We start from the raw sequence: 20708 nt of genomic DNA on the forward strand, positions 1-20708 counted from the left end.
GTCAAAAGAAAAGCTACACAAATGAATGGAAAAAAACTGCACACGAATTTATAAAAGTGAACGTTGAGACCTTTATGGCGAAGAGAAGAATAATGGCGACAAGGCTTTTGAGTGAATTATCATAAAATTTTACAACCGCACACTGTATTTAAAAACCGCACTTTCACAACTTAGCATCATTCTGTAATACACAAATCCATTTTTCTTCAACATTTACTTAGTAAACTAAGATTAAAAGAAATTTATGTCTCAACCCGTCAGGAGCTTTGCCAAGTTGCACTGATCCTCCATGGAAGAGTCCACTCCCTTCCTGACCAATGATGCGGACTTTAGAAGTCGGAGCGCTGGATGATCCAGTCAATGACTCGACGAGCTGGTCCACTAACACCTTTTTCAAGTCCGTACCAGCAAGATCGTATACAAGCCCGAAGCCTTTTGAAGCGATGTCTTGAGTGAGATCTGGATCAAGTTCAAACGGTAATTTACAGTCGCATAAGTTTTAATGTATTTTTTAAATCCAGATGAAAATTAGGCTATGCTTGAAATTTGAAGATTGAGATTTAGTGGACGCGTAAATTAAGCAAGCCAATTTGCTTGTCTCCCTTCAAGCATGTCCCTTGCTGAAAGCACGGCCTCGGTCTCCGTTTGGCGTGCGTCAAAACAACGTCTTTTCGATAAAAGCTATCTGACATTTCAATCCAGTCGTTACTCTGTAGAATAAATGATCTGCTAAAAATAACCTAAGGGCTATCTTACCACATTTACTAAGAAACCTGAAAAACAGACGTCATCAACGTACAGTGGCATGTGAGACGAGTTTTGAGAGGTGGGTCGGAAGTCTGATTGGGAGATTTGAGCGAACAAGTGTGACATATATGATTCTACTTTTGTGGTCACAAAATGTGTTCAATTGGCGAACACAAGTCAAGATATAAGCAATGGCATACCATCTGATTCTGCGAGAAGCGATTGGAAAGCGTTTTGAAGATCCATCAAGCGATCCAGCAGGTGAGGATGACGTATACACGAGTCAGTCTTAAGCATCACCATCAGCCAGATGCACGAAGCCTGAGATTCAAACCAACAATTTCATGTGAAGAAAAATCCTGAACAACGTCCTTTTCAATCATCAACTTTTCTAACAAACCATAATATAATTTCGAGCGCTTTTGTTTTTTAATAGGAACGAAATTAGTTTGTCGCCATGAAAACTTTTTAAGAGTGGATTCGCACCTGTCTCACTGCTGGAACCCGATGGCCAACATACTCAGTTAGGACTTTCTGAATAAGCCACTGCATCATGTCGCCATCAGTGACGACAGAGTCACGACTCGGCTTCTCTTGCCACCTGCTATACTGCTCCGGCGATTGCGAGCCTAACGCGACACTACATAATGCTGCACCAGCGCTGAAGTTGAGCTCCACGTCCTTGATCTGTGAGCAACAAATTTCATTTCATCCCAGGCCAACAGTTTGACGGGAATTCATAAAACCGACAATAAAAAGCTTCACAGGATTGGCTTACACGGGCGTCGTAGAAATTAGTCATGTCATGAAAGAATCTACTATGTACAAAAACAAAGGTATCTCGCACAAGGAAGTGAATATATAGCGTTTGAAAGAACAAGTAGCAACTGAGGCAATAAAGATTGTCAACGGAAATAGAGAGCAAGTGGATCACTCGTACGAAAAGTCAGTGGCTATTGCGTAGAAACGATAGGTCTATAACCGTGAAATGTCCTACATTTTAAATATAAATTTAAACAAGTTAAAAAAATGTACTAAGAAGCCCATACCTCCGAAGTCTGTAAAAGTCGAGTTAGAATAAGTTCAGTGTGAGGGAAATGCTCATCGCCCACTGGGAGACGACCAAGAGCCTGCACCACAACCTCCCGTAGTTTATGTGACGTTTGACTGGTCAACAGTGACAGCAGTACGTTGACGACGTCACGTTTCGTCACTAAAATGAATTTAAAAAATGCCGTTTGCTCTTGTGTTAAGTTAGTAAAAACAAATCAATAAAAGCTACATCTAATTTGCGATGTAACTGCGTGAGTTAACGAAGAATTCAAGTCCTGTAAGCCTAAGTCATAGAAATGCATTTAAATCATTTAATAAATCAATATCAAATAGGCATTCTATTTGAATAAGGACCTTCTGATGATCCCTCTTTTAGAAAGTAGCAACTATATTTGATGTAAATCATTTAACTTATTTCTAAAAAGTATATAAATATCACCAACCTTGCGAAGTTGTTTCTTTCGTCGCACTATCATCTGATGAAGTTGATTCTTCCTTTGCACCGTCGGGAATGGGCAACACTGCTTTTCGACCTATCTCACCAATGGACGAACATGCGGCACCACACATTGTGACGTCACGTTTCTCGGCAGCCGCGTCAACTGATGAGGAAATAACCAATTTAAGTCAAATGGCTTCACAGGTCGTTGAGATGACAAAGCGACTTAGATAATATTATCGCAAACGGAATGAAAATGCTTTTTTAATTTTATTCACCAGCGGAAAAACTTTCTAAAGGTAAATGGTGACAGTCTCGCATGGCTGTTGGAGCTTTGAAGCACTGCCGCAGACAAAAAACAACCATCGTTGTTGAAGTGCTGCTTTCAAGCTGCTCTATTGTCCGTAGAACGGAGAGCGCTGCTCATCTTCACAGGACAATAGGGTTGGAACTAGCGTCGCTTAATCACGTGACTCATTCCGCACTATTCAAGATGAACCAACCTAATAATGAAATGATCTTCGTGATGCAGTGACGTCGACCGATTTGTCCCTCACCAACTTCCTCTGTATTCAACCAATCGCCAGCAAGGTGGCCTAACAACAACAGGCTCCCGTGTTTGACTTCATATCTCTGCAACATGCACTCGGTATATTGCAATTCACTGACGCCATATAGTAGAAGCATGTGCTAGCTTGCGTCTATAGTTATTTTCTAAAAGGGTATCATAAACAATATAACTTCCACTGTGACGTTTAAACAATTTTAGAAAATAGGCATGAAGCAATATTGATCAAACAGCAATGAAGAACAGTCGCAACTTTGTCGTAGAGGTCAGACCACAAGCTTCCAACGCACAGTTCGATTCACTGATGTAAGGGACAAACATACAGGGTGGGAGAGTTGTTACAACAAACCAGGGATTCATATGACGACTAATGGTGGTGCAAAAACACAAACCTGGCTGCTGGCGTCTTGCAGTACATTGGAAACAAATCGATGGTAGCGTTGTGGAGAACCAACATCTCTGCGCAATGCTATCGCGTATAACTCGGCAGCAGACACTCGGATCTGTACAAGCAAATGAAAACGTGTAGTAAGTGATTGCACAAGCACACGTTATATCTTAAAACTAGGGTTTCAATCGTCGTTGTTTTCAGAAGCGACAAAACCAAATTTCTCAAACAATCTTGCAATAAATGCAATATGCAATACATGTTGTGTACGCTACATAGCACAGCCTAGAACAGGGGTCACCAAACTATTTTCTCTGAGGGCCGGATTGCTATGAGATTAACTGCCGCGGGCCGAATGCATATTGCGAAAAGATATACAATTATTTAGAACCTCCATTGACTTGAATTGAGCACAATAAATAACGAAGTTAGCGGTGGAATAGCAAAGTTGTGATGAAAATCGAAAGGTTGCTGAAAAATTTATCCCCTGCTGTGATACACTACAGGGCATCGTGCTCTTGAAAAAACATTGCACCTTTCCAAATTTGGCCCAGGCTGTACCCATTTGTGGTGGGCTATGGTGGCCTAATGATAAACAGCAAAGTCAGTCCTTTACAAAAATTTTGGTAACTTTTTTCCTTAACAGTTGTAGTGCAGCTGTTATTTCCGCAGCACGTGGCGGGCCAGATGAAATCAGTTCACGGGCCGGTTCCGGCTCGCGGGCCGTAGTTTGGTGACCCCTGGCCTAGAAAAACTACGAAAATTGATTGAAAATCAACGATTATGGAAACTTTTTATTGACACTATTTTGTACTAAATTACCATTATATTCCTGTATAGAATGTGTATAATCACATTTCTTAAAACAACAGTAAAGTGTATATCAGCAAACGCATGTAATTTATCAGAATATCCAACAATATTCTTCAACCAGATGATAACAATATCTTGCCTTGTCATTCGTGTGATATATTTGATCTTTCAGCCACTTCAAGCGCGACGCCACTACATCAGACGTGTCACCAGAGGGCGGCAAAAGCAACTGTTCCGCAGTGATGGTTTCAGGGCATGACGCAATTCCCTCAAGTATGTATGACATCACAATTGGATCTGAAATATGTAAAAATACAATTACATGTGACTAAACTTCGGAACGGCATACAAATTATTCTACTTCCTTTCAATGCACTTGAAAGTGTTATTATAATCCGATTTGTATTATTCAAAAAAGCTAAACATTCTCCCTGGCACACCAATGGTTCTGCAGAGAACAAGTCAAATATTTGAAGACAGAAGTCTTGCGCTTCTAACGTACTAAATCATCATAATCCATCGTCGGTTTGTTCCCCACTAGTGGGGGTGGCCGATTTGGGGCTAGATTGGGTGGTGGCGTGGCTAGACGTGGCTAGATTGGGGGTGGCCGAAACAATTCTCTACAAGATGAATTCTTACGCAATATGCCAAGGAGATGTTTGGTACAGTAGCGAAGAGATTGCTAAATTGATCAGCGGGGCGCCCCCGCGCCAGTCTAAGCACTGATGACACAGCCATAAAAATTCGTTTACTCACCGGATACCGCAGTTGAAAGCTGCAAGCACAAATCGATGTATTTCTTTAAAACTTGAACAGTTTTTGATGGATTTTCCGCCACCATCGTCCTGTGATAAACGTGCTAGTGAAGCATTATTACTACCTAACCGCTATCGGATGTTTAACGCTAACAGTTGGAAATCGAGACGAGTGCACATCGACGTAAACTTTAACACTACAGCTTTTTTAAACTATTATTACTGAAGCAGACGAAACTCGACAGCAACACGGCAATTAACACGATGAAAAAGCTAAGACAAAAGAAAAAGTTTTTTTTGTTTCTTCCATCAATGTTAAAGCCGTGTTGTTGCTTGGTTTTGTCTGTTACGGTTGAAAAAATTAATCTCTTCACCCAAATTGTATGAATACTTGGGCTGGCAACCTTTTTGGGTCACAAGGCTGGGCGTGAATTACAAAACAAATCGCGTTGGACAAAATCGGACAAAAGCATTTGTAAACACACATCATGGACATACAAGTAGAACAATTTCGCTTGAATATTCGAGAATTACCCTGACAGCAAATCGGTCGTATTTTACATTGATTCAAAAACCACCGATTTGCTGTATGGGTAAAACATACGCAGCTCATTTCAAATCGAGTTTTTAATCGACATCAATTCACCTAATTTTACCGGCAACAACCACATCGTCATCATCTTCCGTCTCGCCTGCCATGCACCGGCGCAAGTACCTGACCAGGGCCAGAAACGTGGAAGGCAGGTATGGGACGATGCGGCCACCTATCGAATGCCCCCTGCCGCTCGATAGTCTGCCTGTCGTCTGTAGATGGAATGGATGATTAGTGGTTGAGCTGGAGAGATTTAAGATTCTGTCCGGAGTTAAATGCTAACGGGATTAAAATTAGGGAATTAAAATTCGTAAGCGACAAAAACTCGTCAGACAGTAACTTTGTACATGTCCAAGTACGTGATCTGACAGTTAATCGAATGGTAGGGACACTTGGAGGATTACGATATTGGGTGATTGTCCTCCATATCCCAATCCACTTGATCTCATTGCCGTTCCATAAGTTGTCGTTCGATCAACTGTCATGGTACCGTAAAGTACCATGGTGTAAAATAAGCCGCTGTGCTGGTGTATCCATGCAACAACGTACACATTACCTTCTGGTGAACATATTCCACCATCGATACAAAGGATGGTAATGCTGTGGTGCTTGCTGATCCATCATCACGACTGTCACCGCCGAACAAGGCTTTGCGGGCGTGAGTGGATACGACTTCTGACCCTGAAATGGAAAAACATAAGTTACAATTTCCGATTCGTTTGAGGGGAAACTCTGCATAAAAAATAAAAACTTTCACAAATTGTTCAATGAAATCCAGCACAACTGACCTTGCCCTATAGCAAGAAGAAGTTGGTAACGTGATGGTACATCGTCATTGGGGAAAACGGTCGACGCGTAGTGAATACCAACCATCTGTAGCTGTTCATCATTGCCTGTAACAAGTGCGTTCAGGAATAAGCTAAAGCTCAGCTGGATTTGATAAATTCAAGTCTAAAACTGACTATCAAAACGAAAGTAAATATAGTACTTTACAAAATCAACACCCGCAGGATTTAGAAGGATGAAGGCACATATATTTCTTTCACGGAAGTCGAATGCATCTCATGTGGAAAGACAGCAGCCGAAACAAAACAGATATATTTTTGAGTGTGAAAAAGAGAAGTCCTTTGTGGAGGCACTCAAATACGAAGAAACAGCCATTCCCTCACACCTTATTATACAGTAGTAGTATTGCCGGAAGATTGCACTTTTTCAATGGTTTTCAAGGCGCGTGTTTAAGAGAATTCGCCATAAAGACAAGAAGTTCATTCACAATATCGCAATAAATCCGGCAATTTTTACATTGACGGATTTTGCTACCTGTGCCGTCTTTGAATGGCTTTTTGTGCTTGGCAAGGATGTAACTGACACGACATGAAGCAATATTGTAGTCGCAGCATTCCCATGGTTTTTATGCTTGGTGAAGACTAACTGTCGTATTGCAAGCTGTGCTTTGAAATCTAACATTTTAGTGACGGGTAAAGGCGTTCCTCGAAGAACCCGTGCACGGTTAGAATGTTTTTCTTTGTCAACGCCACCGTTGCATTGCATACGAAACAAACTGGCATTGAGACCAAACAAAAATAACCTTCACTTGTATGATGTCCATGTAGGTCTTGGTTTGTTTCCTTTTGGCTAGATGTCCACAGTCACTGTTATCGCTAGCTCTCAGTAGCGTTCAGCTCATTGTCAAAAAAAAACAATTCGTATTGACGAAAATACGAGCATGTCATACGTTCAAATCGTACCCCTTGAAAAGTAGAACCTGCTTACTGAGCATACTACAAACTTACAAGGCTTCTGACTAATCTTACTATAAAGCTTATTGTAAGGCGCAGGTGATTTATTAAAAGCCAATACAGGATTTTTTTTATTTAGGCCATACAAATCTCGCGGTCGACTTGGATGAGTCGGTGGTCTATCAGTGGACCGCGATTGACTGTTTGGGTAAGCTTGGTGATAAAAAAAACTTTAACTTTAAATTCATGGTTAAACCGATTATTATTGATCCCAAAAAAATATTAAACATCGAGATAGTGTTAAAGTAAAACACTGTCTCGCCTTCTAAATAGAAAATTGCTCGACGTGCAGCAAAGCGATGCAAAACCTGTGGCAGATGGAAGTCTTGCTTCAGACGTCAGAAAGCAAGTTTACCCCTTACGTCCACAACAACCCGCAACTCACTTATGATGCTGCTCTCCACAATGAGTTGCACGGTAGCATGGGATGACGGGATGTCGCGGAGGATGTAGGAGAATGCTATCAACGCCTCACGGATGGATGACTTCAGTTGTGGATCGTCCTCCTACACACAAACTTATTAATAGGAATACGCATCTTGCGTTACGCTACATGCTTGGCAATATTGATATACTGACACTAATAATATTGAAGTGCCTTTACTGAATGCCAAGCAGCAACAAAGATTCAATACAACTTTGAAAGTCTTTGGTATGACTCGGACAGACAATCTGAGACAAGGTAACTAACCCATGCCAACCGATTCAGAGCCGGACACTCCACCAAACCGGTTAAATAAAACAAAGAAAAAAATTAAAAGAAAAAGAAAATTAAGAAGTTTTTTCACTAATTTTTTAACGGTATCTGCAAAGGCATTTGATAACTTACCTTAGCAAGAGCGTCCACCATCGACTGTACGAGAAAGATACGCTGTTGGAAGATGTCAGACACTTTTCTGCACAACTTAGCCACGCCAATGTAGGCAAGACCCCTGCATGCTCCTGCCACATTCGCGTCTGTAGTTACTTTGAGCAATGCTTCCAGTATCAAAGTAGATTGTTTCTTCATGACAACTTGATCTGAGCATCTTTAACAAGAAAAAATAGCGTTACTTGTTGTGACCAACTGACCATGAAATAGTTTGATTAAAAATTCCAGTTGGCTCGTCAGTCATTGCATCAGTGTCACGCTGGTGTACATACGAAGAAATACAGTATATAAAGCTGGGGGTCCACATCTCAACTGAAGAACATGAAACGTACTGCACTAATGCACCACATCAACCCAAAATAACTTCTTTAAAGTTAAAACTAATATTCATGGTCTATGGCCTAGCCATAATGTACAATTGTACATCTTCTTCTCTCGTATTGTCGCTATATGTCAGGGCATCCGTTGGTTAGCCACTGCCTGGTGTCGTCATCGATGGAAATTAGGCCTTCCATACCATGGGGTGGTCTATATAGCCGGCAATCCTTGATAATGTGGGCTGCCGTCTGCATTTTGCCACACTCACAAGCAGCACTCTCTGCCAAGCCCCAGCGCAACATGTCTGCACCATAGCGTCCAACACCAGTGAGCAAACGGTTACGCCTTGATGAGGCAAGTCTAGAGAGGCCATGTCCCAGCTGGTTTTCGGACGGGGATCTGAATACTTGGCGAAGTGGGGACGTGCTGCTTAACCATTGTTCACACCACGCCGCGTGGCACCACTGTTTGCTAGGGCTTCCACCAGAGGCTGCCAGAAGGTCTTGTGCAGCGCGTACAAATGGCTTTCTTGATTTTGTACATCGAATTGTACATCGATGCAGTTAAACGGAAGTGGGGTTACCGAACTGTCAGTAACCTTAATAAACACTGCAATTCTTTACTTTTGAAAAGTTCAAGTAAACAAACGTAAGCTTTTTAAAAATTGCTCACAAAATGTGACATAGCTAGCCGTAACACTACTAAAGGCCACGGGTGGACAAAAATTTTTTTCGAAGAGGTGGTGCATAATTGGCACGTTTCTCATTATCAATTTACATACTGTACCTCAAAGTCTTACACTTTTTCTTGTTTACTGGAGTGCTAGTATCTCGCAAATAGTGACTTATTGTCCCATAATAGTTAATAACAAAAAAGGAAACATATGTATTTATCTGCGACTTTCCACAACTATTCCAACGCTTACTTATCAACAACGCTGTGGACAAACTGCACACTTAGAAGCTGAAGCTTGGAGTTGGTTTTTCCAAACAATCCATCGTAGATGAGTTGAATGGTGTGCGGGAATCGAAGAGCAGCTGTGTCGGAGCGAGTCAGGATCGTCACTATCTTCAGTTTCATTCTAAATGATAAGTCAATCTATTAGGAAAAAAACAACAAAAAAACTCTTCAGAAAACCCGTCGTTAAAGCTAAATCATGAGCAATTGCGTGTCGTGGCTCAGCGCTGCTCGTAATAAAGAGCGTAGCTCAAGACGTCGACAGGATTTTCGGTTGTCAAATGCAAAATAGAAACAATAAAACCTGATATCAGCCGGTTGTCTTTTGGAGGCCGGGTCACGTGGTTTCTTCGTTGCCATGGCAGCATCACCCAGATAAACCCGGTATAGCTTCGAGTCCACGTTGCTCCATTTCACGTCGCTGGAAAAAAAGCAAAGTGGTGAGAAGCACTTTTACAACATTTAACTGCAATTGCATAGCGTACACTGAAAACCTATTACTTTATGCCAACTGTAGTTACCCTTTTATAGCTTTACTAAAGTAATAACTAATCTTTGGGAATACCGTAAGTATCAGGCACAGGCAACTCCGGTTCTCTTATATCCTACCAGTACCTAATATGGCGACGGAGTTCAAGATCAGCCATTGTTGTCACAGTGTGTTTCGTGTCGGCACTAGCTACAACAAGGTGGCACACGACATCATCAACATTCAGCAGGTCAGCCTTGATGAGTTTCAAAATTGAAATCTAAACAAGTACAAAAAATAAATACGCTAAAAGAAGTGTTAATCTTAGATAGTTGGGTTTTGGTTGATAAAATCAAAAGTGTAGGCTGTAGTGTAGGCTACCATTAATTTCGAAAAATATTTTGGTCAGAGAATTTTCTTTTTTACTTTGACTTGCTCTATTATCTCGGGTGTCAGTGTAGAGTCGCCACTTGTCAACCGCTTCATCGTGATTGAGCTCAAGCCAGAAGGAGGTTCGGTTAGGTTGGAAAAGCTGAAAGCAAGCAATAAAATACATTGTTTGGAATTTGTAAAAATTAGGCTTTACTTGGAGATTTATGCCGCACATGATCAAAACTAAAATTCTTATACATCAGTTTTTCATTTTACCAGAGTCACACCATCTGCTTCGCATGAAAGTTTATCCTTTTTCACATAAAGATCCCCGTACACTGAAAAGATCACTATTTGTGTCAGAACATTAGCTTTACTCAGAAACAGACACATGTGAGTGACAATACACAACCAAAGACGACCATCTGTACGAACTGCACCCAATCAACTTTTAAGGCTTCCTCATTGGTTTGTTTACGCATTTGCATTGTTAATTTTGCTAACCTAAGTTGTGACTTCTACTAAGGAAGGCGCCGATGTAAAACAAAAGCCAATCTTTTTTCAACACTTCATTAAAAAAACTAAAACTTCTCAGAATGTTCTAATCTTCGTAAGCCAACCTGTATGGAAGAAGGAGAAAATCAAAGCAGTAATCAATAACAAGATTTGTCACTTCACTGTGAGATGAAAAGTCAAATAATCTTTTAAGTTGTTCAGAAGAATGGTCTGAAGTTACAAGCCGTAGGTTTTCCACATAAAGACGAAGTAAAATATCTTGTTGCATGGAAGGCCTTCCCTGCGAAATGACAATATAAAAAAATATGTTAATCAACTAATGTTGTATTTGGAAATGCAGACTGAAAATATTAAAATATCCAGAGGTTGACCTACAAGCCTGTACTGTACTGATTCCTAGAAGATGTCCAGCTCATTGCACATCGCAGAGTGAGCACTGAGTAGCGTAACAGTGTTGTTAGATCATGGGTGCCTAAAGTGCAGGCGCAGGAACAATGTGTGCGGCCCTTGTCTGGGCTCATAACCTAGGTCATATCGCTAATGATGAAGAAAAACTTAATACGGTAGTTGTGAACTGATTTCCAGGAATTTTTGTAGTTGAACCGACATGAATTCCAAAACTTGTAGCCCAATACAGTATAAAGGTCTCATTTAGCCTGAAAAACCAACAAGTCAGAATAATGCAGAGAAACGTGCGTGGCTTTTGGTTGGTAATTATTTTGTAATGCAATAAGAATACATCCTATTCAAAAATTTTCTAATTTCAAGGACAAAAATGAGTGGTCAGCTAAGACTTGAGAATAGTGAAATGTGACCCATGGCTACAAAACTTTGTGCACCCCTATGCTAGATGTTCTTCAAATTGCCAGAAGAAATCATCTTTTGAAGTATAATACAAAAAACAAAAAAATTGCCCATTTAGCATGGCAAAGGTTACAGAAAACATTTCAAATTAAAATAGTTAGAAACTAAATTGAATAGGCTAATAGGCTATATTAGTTGAGAATCGAGCTAGGTATTAGATAAAGGAAAAAACGACTAAATAAACCTTAAAGTTATATCATACAAAACAACACCAGCAACACATAAACAAAAGTATATTATACTGTTTGAGCAATACTTGTATAGAAGTGAAGATAAATGGCAGCAGTCCAATGCGCTCTTCTGTTGATAGTCTTGGAAATCCAATTTTTATGTATGAAATGGTGAAGTTCTATAATTATGTAAAACATTAAAATACAATTCAAGTGAAAAAAGCAAGTGCATATATTAATAGAGCATTGAAAATTTAATCATACACTGCAAATAGCTTACATGAAACTTCACATACCTACTACCAATGTTTAAAGCTTGAGCACTGTTTTGTTACTATTAAAAAAAAAGACAAAGATTGATTGTTGATTTACTTTTACAAATAATCCAACCGAACTGTTATTGAGTTGTTGAAGGAGTACATCTACAGGAAGTTGCACGCTTTCACGAGATTTCAGTCTTTTGTTCAAATGAGCTAACAACTCAAGTACCTGCAAAAAACATGCACAGACAGATGACAAGCATTCATCTTGGCTGCAAACTGGAAATGTTAGTGGGAACAATATGCACAAGTAATAACAATGAATAATCTCTCATAACATTGAAATTATGCATTGTATCACTAAAAGAAAACTTAAAAAGCGTGGAAGTTTTAAAAAGTCTAGTTCTTTATGTATTGGAGCAACATGTTACTGTTGTATAAAGAACTCATGTCACATTTATACATCTCATAAAGTTACTAAATAATTTCAAAACAATGTCTAGGGCCTAGGCTATAAGACTTATATCATGCTTTTCCCACAATTTAATATTGTAATGTCTGGGTACCATCTTAGACAATGCAAAAGACTTGTTAAATTTAAATACATATCACAACCAGACAAGCATCAGTGAATGTAAAAAAGCACCTTAGCTCGCACTGCACTGTCACTATTGCCGACCATGAGAAGAACAGGAGGAAGAAATTTGGTGATCACCGTCTGAAGCTCATTGTCAGTTTCAGCAAGACCTAACTTCAAGAACACCAGTTCAAGTTTTTCTAAATAAAATTAAACAAAGTTTCATTTTATTTAGTTAGATATTTATTAGTTAAAAGTTAAACACAGTTTTCAAACGTAAGTGATAAACAAGCTATTAGAAATCTGATGGTATGCTTCATGTTTAATTTTAAGTCACTCAGTAAATATTTTCATATTTTTGAAGATTTTAACAAAACGTGTTGAAAAAACATTTTAGCTTACAAGCACATTTAATTTTATACAGCCTTAAACCAAAAGCCTCAAAACTTTATGAAATCTTTATATTCAAACAAAACAAAAGTTCCATACTGTAATTAATTATATCCAATTCAATACAAGACATTGTAGTAATTTACTCAATAATACAATACACACCACTATCCGAATGAGAAGATGCCATTAAAATATCTTGAATAACAAAGAACTTTCTAAGTGAGGCTAGATGGTCCAAGTAATCTATTCTGAAATACAGTAAAGAGTGATATAAATGAAGACCGCACAAGTTGGATAATGTAAAATGACTGCTTTCATGATCAATATAATGTGTTCTGTCCACGACAAATAGCAACTGATTTAGCATATTCCAATACTGCACACAGAGATGGGCAAGATCACCAGTATTGGTGATCTTGAAGATCAAGATCACTTTTTGTGTACTTGAAAAAAATGAAGTTTTTGATCAATGATGTTGCAAAAAATAATTACTATAAGCAACCTGGGTAAAGGTATATAGTTGGTATTGCTAACTTTTAACTACTCGATCGCTGGCCTAAGAATTGTAATAAGTCAGTGATTGTTGCTATTAGGCTTATCAATTGTTGATGTAATTTGCGTAAAATCGCAACGTCACACGCACACCCAAGGCCGAGTTACATTAGTACTGAAAAGGTCGCAAAATTTGCAATTAGTTTTATACTTTTTATTTATAATAAATAAATAAATATAAACTTTGAACTGCATCATTTTTTACCAAATTTTTGTCTGGTTCATGTGGGAGTTTTTATTCGTGTTACTAAGTAGTTTTAACTTTCACTGTATTATGTCAATGTTTATTGCACAATTACCCATCTGTTGTCTGCTAGGCTACTGTTGTCTGCTATCAAAAAAGTTCAGAGGTTTGCGGTCAGACAAACCACTCCATACTCAGACACTAAACAAGTCTTAGTCTGGTTGATTTGCTGCAATAAACTACTTTAGGCTACATGTCCAAAGTCGGCTAGAGTCCAGATTTTTTAACACCGCCATTCTAGACTTTTGAAACATCTAAATTGGGTCAAAGAAAACAAACATTTCTTTAAAATTCATACATGGAAATTGTGAACAAAGTTAAACCATTTTTTATTATACGTCAACATAAACTACACGGAAGTTGACTTCTTTATTATGACCAACACAGAAAACTTTTTCAATTTTGAAATGGCAACACTGAGCAGATTAGATGGAGACTCTAGAGTCTAAATCGTCTTTTGTTGGACACATATCATATTAAAAGTGGCTTAATGTTAGTACTGTAGTTGCCACTAACTACTTTGTACAGCACGAGTTCTAAAAAAATGCCTCTATTTAGTAAGTAAATTTCAATTTTAAAGTGATCTTGATCTTATTGTTCTTCAAGATCAGGATCACACAAAACAAAGCGATCTTAGATCAAGATCACCTAAAAAAAAGTGATCTTGAAGATCAAGATCACGCCCATCTCTGACTGCACAACATGGGCAATGGGCATAATTGAGGTTACTTTTTGGACGTGTAAAAGATTATGTGCCTAGCATTGATTTATCTTTCAACTGCCAATGTTTCTGGCTGTTGATCAACGTATCAAATATACAGTCACCCATAATAGATTTTTGAAAACTGGGTATGAAACAAGTTTTTCCAATACATAATGTACAAGGTATTTCACGGTGGGATGACACAACGGATAAGGCGTTGGCTTTCCAATTATACAAACTTGGTTCGACTCCCGGCTTCAGCTGGTTGTTGAAAACACCATTCACCTCTACCTAGGGTGTAATAAATTGGGTGGGCATAATTACTGCAGGAAAGGCGGCCGAGAGAAAGGAACTGGCCACTCTACTCTCCGAAGTGCCGAAGGCTTACTACAATGAGAAACTTATCTTCTCATACTCGACACTTGAATCAGGTATTGGACCACCTTTACCTTTTTAACATATTTTTAGCATGAGGTGTCAGTTGCATAGCGGAGTGGTGAGAGCAGGGTTGAGAAAAACCCGGGTTTTTTTAAAAAAGCCCAACCTGCATGGGTTTTTTTAAAAAAATCCAGGTTTTTTGGGTTTTAATTGAAAAAGATGCAAAAAAGGTAGATTCGTGCTTATTTTACCTCAAATACTACTTTTTACCAATAAAGTGCCTCTCACTCACAGTACATGCTGGCATAACTCAATAAAGTAATGCACTATGGCTGTTTAACTATGAGGCCTTCTTGCATAAATGAGTTTTAGTGTAGTACAAAGTAGCATTACTTGATTTTTGTGTACAGAAATATCCACTGTATTTTCAATTTATCTTTGGAAATTTCCTTCACAATCACATTCTCAAGTCCTAATTTGAAGTTTGTTTTAAGTACCTTGTAGAACTTTGGTTCATTTTTAATTTTCTGATAAAAATTGGACAAATATGATGCTCTGAGTTTTTTTATGGGTTTTTTTAAGTGTTTTTTTTTTTAAAAACCCACCCGGGTTTTTTTGGGTCGGGTAAAATACCGACAACCCTGGTTGAGAGCGAGCCCTGGAACGGCAACCGAAAGGGCGCCGGTTTGACACCACTAAAGACCATGCGACTGTGTCTTTGGCAGGACACTTAAAGGTATGCCTGGAGGTGGACATGAAGATTGGTTTCCTTGCCTTCCCGTCCACTTTATCTAAATCTTCAACCACCGGGTGTAAGCCTTAGCCTGGATACGACAAACAAACAAAACAGCATGAGGTGAAAGCACTCGACTAAACCATTACAATATTGTGGTCTATAGGAACAAGCAATTTGGTGCTTCGTAGTTAACATAGTCATAAATTCTTGACATTTCTTAGACAAGACAAGGCCACTATCAGAGAGAACTGAAAGAGGGGCCCTTAAATATTGAATTCAACTTTTCAAAAATGCATCGTAAACAGTCTCTGCTGTGACATCTTGCATGTGGTGGGCTGTAAAATAACGTGTATAGCAACCCATAACAGTGAACAAGTAGTGGTTATGATTTGATTCAGGTACAATAGTTACCTGAAAGGGGAGGAAGACAAGCACCTTCACGTGGTCCCCCCCGTCAGTAACATACGAAATTATGCAAAACACGTATGCGAAACGAAGATTGTCAAACAAGAGCTAATGAGACTGTTCAGCGCAGGGTGGGTAAGGAAATGCCCTTTTCAGGGCATGGCAGTGCTCGCACTGTCGAAAAGTACCGACGACCCACCGTACTGCAGCTGAACACCGAGGGCATCACGGCCAGCAAGCTCAACATCATCGAGCACCTGGCCACCAAGCATCAAGCCCTCATCATCCTCCTCCAGGAGACTCACTGTACATCTGTAGATAAGTTGGTAATAACCAACTTCACACTCGCAGGCGCAACCTGCAGCAGGAAACACGGCCTCGCTACGTTTGTCCATGACCGGCTGAGCTGGTCCTTGGTTGACCAATCCCATGTTCAATCGGAGATCGAGTGGCTTTGTGTAGATGTAGCAGGCTACAACATCGTCAATGTCTACAAGCCCCCACCTTCGCGGATAACATCAACAGCCATCCCAGTGTTCCCCCACCCCAGCCTCTACGCTGGCGATTTTAACTGCCACCACACTGACTGGGGCTACAACTCCATCAACAACGACGGAGAAAGTCTGGCCGCTTGGGCAACCAACAACAACCTCGCCCTCTTATACGATCCTAAGGGCGCACCGAGCTTCCACTCCGATCGTTGGAACACTGGCACGAACCCAGACCTGGCTTTCGCAAGTGATGACCCCGATGATCGCCAGCCGGACAGACGTGTGCTAGAGAAGTTCCCAAGGTCTCAACACCGACCCTCACTAATCACGGCCACCTTGCTTGCCACACCTATTCCGAGCAAGCCTGTCAAGCGATGGAACTTCAGAAAAGCCGATTGGGAATACTACAGCTTCCTCACAAACGAAGCTACGCAGTACCTCCTATCCCCACGCACCATCAAAGTGGATGAAGCCTACCAGGACTTCTGTGATGCAATTATATCTGCGGCAAAAGACTCCATCCCGCGAGGTCGACGAAAAAACTACATACCTTGCTGGGATGTAGAGTGCGACAGGCTCTACCGCGACTTCCTCCGTTCCCCCCAGGGCACCGCCACCACCAACAGCCCTGCTGGCAAGATTGGATTCAAAGAGGAAGAAGCGCTGGACAGAAGCCATAGACTCAATCGACTTCACGCACTCCAGCCGCACAGCATGGAGTACACTCAACAACCTCACTGGCAGATCACGTGCCTCTCGTCGCCAATGCCCCATTTCAGCAAATGCCATCGCCTCACAACTTGTGAAAAATGGAGTGCACAGAACGAGAGACCGTGAATCAGACAAGTCCGTCCTCAAGGAAATGACGGACCTCTGGAAGGTCCCAACACCTGTCGAGGGCAACATCTCTGGTGAGTTTACCCCAGAAGAAATTGCCTCCGCCCTCCAGCACCTAAAGCCAGGCAAATCCCCGGGCCTTGACCACCTATGCCCAGAACTAATACTCCAAGCTGCCCCCTCTATGAGGTCCTGGTTAAAAGACTTCCTTTCCTGCTGCTTGCGTCACCTGCGCATCCCAAGAATCTGGAGAAGAGCCCTAGTGGTTGCAGTTTCAAAGCCGAAGAAGCCCCCAGGGGATCCGAAGAGCTACCGCCCCATCTCTCTGCTCTGTATCCCCTTCAAGATACTCGAAAGACTTATCTACGCCCGTGTCGAAAGACTTATCTACACTCTGATGACCCAAGACATCGAGGACAGCTTCTCGGCAAAAAAGAAGGCTGGCGCCGTGTTTGTCGATCTCACGGCTGCCTACGACACTGTATGGCACAGCGGCCTTACCTGCAAACTACTCCGTCTCCTTCCTGACAGGCACATGGTCCATATGATTATGGAACTTGTGCAAAACCGCAGCTTTACCCTTTCCACCGGTAGCGGCCGACGAAGTAGACTACGTCGACTCAGGAATGGCGTCCCACAGGGCTCTGTCCTGGCTCCCCTCCTCTTTAACACTTACATCTATGACCTGCCTGACACCATCTCCAGGAAGTATGCTTACGCAGACGATCTGGCTCTCCTGCATCCAGCCGGAGGTTGGCAGTCAATGGAGAGGAACCTAAGCCAGGACATGTCAACTATATTAACATATCTCCAGAAATGGAAGCTACAGCTCAGCAAGGCAAAGACAGTGTCGGCGGCCTTCCATCTAAACAACAAGGAAGTAAAACGTGAGATCAACATCACCACCGATGACGAACACCTCCCCTACTGCGCCGAACCCACCTACTTCGGCGTAACCCTGGACAGGTCACTCACGTACCGACGACACCTGGAGTCACTGCGCAAAAAACTATCGGCGCGCGTTGCACTTTTGAGGCGGCTGGGGAGCTGATGCAAAAACCCTTCGCACAGCTACCTTGGCCCTCTTCCATTCTACCGCTGAGTACTGCGCACCAGTGTGGTGCCGCAGCTCTCACACCCGCCACATTGACACCGCCATCAATGACGCACTACGCACTGTGACTGGATGCCTGCGTCCCACTCCAACGGACTGCCTTCCCATCCTTGCAGGCATCCAACCTGCTGAGCTTCGCCGTAAAGGAGCCATGATTTCCCTTGCTCGTCGCGCACTGGACCCCAACCACCTCTTCCACAGTAGGCTACACTCCAGCGCCTACCTGGAGGACAGCAGCGACTGAAATCAAGACACCCATTTGTGCCCGCCGCACGACAGCTTCTGAACAACGTTGAAGATCTTGGAATAACTGCGGCACACTGGACGAACTACACATGGAACATGTTGGCAAAACAACACCTCCCGACTCCATCATTTCCTACCCGACGTCGATCCCCACCCTCGGGGAATGTCCCTCGCAAGACTTGCGTGGGTCCGGCTTAACCGCCTACGAACCGGCGTCGGTCGCTTTCGTTCAGACATGTGCAGATGGGGCCTGGCTCCCTCACCGGGATGCGAGTGTGGTGCCACAGATCAGACAGTAGACCATGTCGTTCATGACTGCCCAATCCATCAACCACCACATGGAACGCTTGGACTGAAGGCCCTGGATGACAAGACTGTCGAGTGGCTGATGACATCATGCCCAAACATATAGTCCGGAAGAACAGTTCATACGACGAAGAAGAAGGTACAATAGTTAAAAAAAAAACATTATTTTACTTCATGATAATTATTCATGAAAATGAATCTCTACATCAGGAGTCGAGAACCTTTTTCGGCAAAACAGCCATGAAAGCTACATTTTTGGAAATGCATTTCCGTAAGAGCTAGGCTCATCTCCTACACTACATTAATTATCAACTAGCAAATATGCCAGCAATCAACCCATAACCAGAGTACATATTTTAAGGTAGGGCTAACAATATTCCTACAATCAGTTAAAATGTCTAACAAAATCTGAAAATATCTGACCACGTCAAATAATAGATGTTTAAAGGTACCATAAGCTACGGCACTACTGGACCATTTTTTCAACCTGGTGCCACAAATTACCATCAGTACTCATACATTAGACCAAACATCACTCTTCAGTTGCTAAGCTCATAAACCAATCACAGCATTCTGTATTAGTTTATTGCTATGCTGGAAAAATGAATGCTCAAGTTTTTTGGTTACCTGACTGGGACACAGCCTTTCAACTATGGTAAGACTGTCCTGGCTAAAATGGCATGTGTATATAGGATATAGTTAGCCTTGTATTATGAATCTCGCTCGTCATTGTTAGAGCAGAGAATATTGAACAATGTGGCTATTTTTACACACTGGTTGCCGTGGTTACAATCAGGTGTTGCCATAGTTAAGAAGGGTTAGGGTTGGAGTTAGGTATAACGTTAGGGTTTTGATCTTTGTCAAGGACTAAAAACTCCTTACCTGGCAACGCCATTGAAGCTGTTACACTATACAGTGTAATCAATCAATCAATCATTTTATTTTTCGCCATTAACGCGTCTGGGACGAAAAAGATACTAACTACAAAAATCGATATAAACCTACCAGCACGTTAACGAACGGGAAAAGGTGGCAAAACCTTGAAAGGCTTAAAACGTGCCTGAATGAAAAATTATGTAGTAGGCTATATATCAGTAGTTAGCACGGCCACAAAACCCAAAAAACAGATAGCAAAAAATAAAACAAAAACAGAGAGAAGCACACATGTAGTAATGAATGACAGCCATAGCCAATATCGAAAGCCTAAAAACCAATATTGTAAATGCAACTTAAACCACAATTAAAGCCTCGCTTAGAATCACACAACAAAAGAATGCTTTCTATTAAATCTAGCACTAGTACCTTGTTCCTCACGTATACTGGCTATAACAGGATATGAATACTTTTCGCTTAAACTTTAGCCTACATGGTACCTGCACTAGACCCTACAAAATTTACCAATTCTGATGAAAGTGAGCTTTCTTCGCAATTTGAAAAAGGTAAACCATGAGTCGACAAATTCAAGAAATCTGTCAAGAATTTCTGCTTATTCACGCTGCAAATAACGTTGCCGAACAAAAAGTACCATTTTCTATAGGTATCACGCAGATTCAGTTGAATACGCTATTATTGACCCCGAAACAAAAATAATTGACTTGTTGGTTTTTTCTGAGTGTAAAAAATAAGCCAAAATTTTTTTGCGACACAGATGTTGAATCTGACACAAAAAAGAAGCACATGACAGGATTCAAAATCTTGTCTCAACACAGTGGATATGCCCGTCTTTCGATGCAAAGGTGCTGCCAGCTGCATAGCCGAGTGGTGAGAGCCCGGGT

The 20708-nt window shown here is 41.2% G+C and overlaps 1 protein-coding gene across 2 annotated transcripts in view; it reads right to left on the reverse strand.

Moving 5' to 3' along the window:
- LOC145769959 (proteasome adapter and scaffold protein ECM29-like) overlaps nucleotides 1-20355 on the reverse strand; it is a 28481-nt gene extending 8126 nt beyond the window's left edge. For both annotated transcript variants that reach the window (XM_082581525.1, XM_082581533.1), the window contains exons 1-24: nucleotides 20236-20355; nucleotides 13084-13169; nucleotides 12598-12728; nucleotides 12064-12180; nucleotides 11778-11870; nucleotides 10762-10937; nucleotides 10196-10301; nucleotides 9916-10049; nucleotides 9605-9721; nucleotides 9269-9424; nucleotides 7984-8182; nucleotides 7540-7660; nucleotides 6144-6248; nucleotides 5912-6036; nucleotides 5410-5567; nucleotides 4765-4853; nucleotides 4148-4305; nucleotides 3200-3310; nucleotides 2743-2872; nucleotides 2244-2402; nucleotides 1797-1960; nucleotides 1234-1434; nucleotides 948-1068; nucleotides 255-459 (exon numbers count right to left, since the gene is read on the reverse strand). In XM_082581525.1, the coding sequence (XP_082437651.1) occupies nucleotides 255-459; nucleotides 948-1068; nucleotides 1234-1434; nucleotides 1797-1960; nucleotides 2244-2402; nucleotides 2743-2872; nucleotides 3200-3310; nucleotides 4148-4305; nucleotides 4765-4853; nucleotides 5410-5567; nucleotides 5912-6036; nucleotides 6144-6248; nucleotides 7540-7660; nucleotides 7984-8182; nucleotides 9269-9424; nucleotides 9605-9721; nucleotides 9916-10049; nucleotides 10196-10301; nucleotides 10762-10937; nucleotides 11778-11870; nucleotides 12064-12180; nucleotides 12598-12728; nucleotides 13084-13108 (3101 nt within the window). In that variant the 5' untranslated portion in view covers nucleotides 13109-13169; nucleotides 20236-20355. The remainder of the gene's footprint in view (nucleotides 1-254; nucleotides 460-947; nucleotides 1069-1233; nucleotides 1435-1796; nucleotides 1961-2243; nucleotides 2403-2742; nucleotides 2873-3199; nucleotides 3311-4147; nucleotides 4306-4764; nucleotides 4854-5409; nucleotides 5568-5911; nucleotides 6037-6143; nucleotides 6249-7539; nucleotides 7661-7983; nucleotides 8183-9268; nucleotides 9425-9604; nucleotides 9722-9915; nucleotides 10050-10195; nucleotides 10302-10761; nucleotides 10938-11777; nucleotides 11871-12063; nucleotides 12181-12597; nucleotides 12729-13083; nucleotides 13170-20235) is intronic.
- Between the last annotated feature and the right edge of the window lie 353 nt (nucleotides 20356-20708).

Source organism: Aplidium turbinatum, chromosome 1 (genome assembly GCF_918807975.1).
Source record: "Aplidium turbinatum chromosome 1, kaAplTurb1.1, whole genome shotgun sequence".
NCBI classification, from domain to species: domain Eukaryota; kingdom Metazoa; phylum Chordata; class Ascidiacea; order Aplousobranchia; family Polyclinidae; genus Aplidium; species Aplidium turbinatum.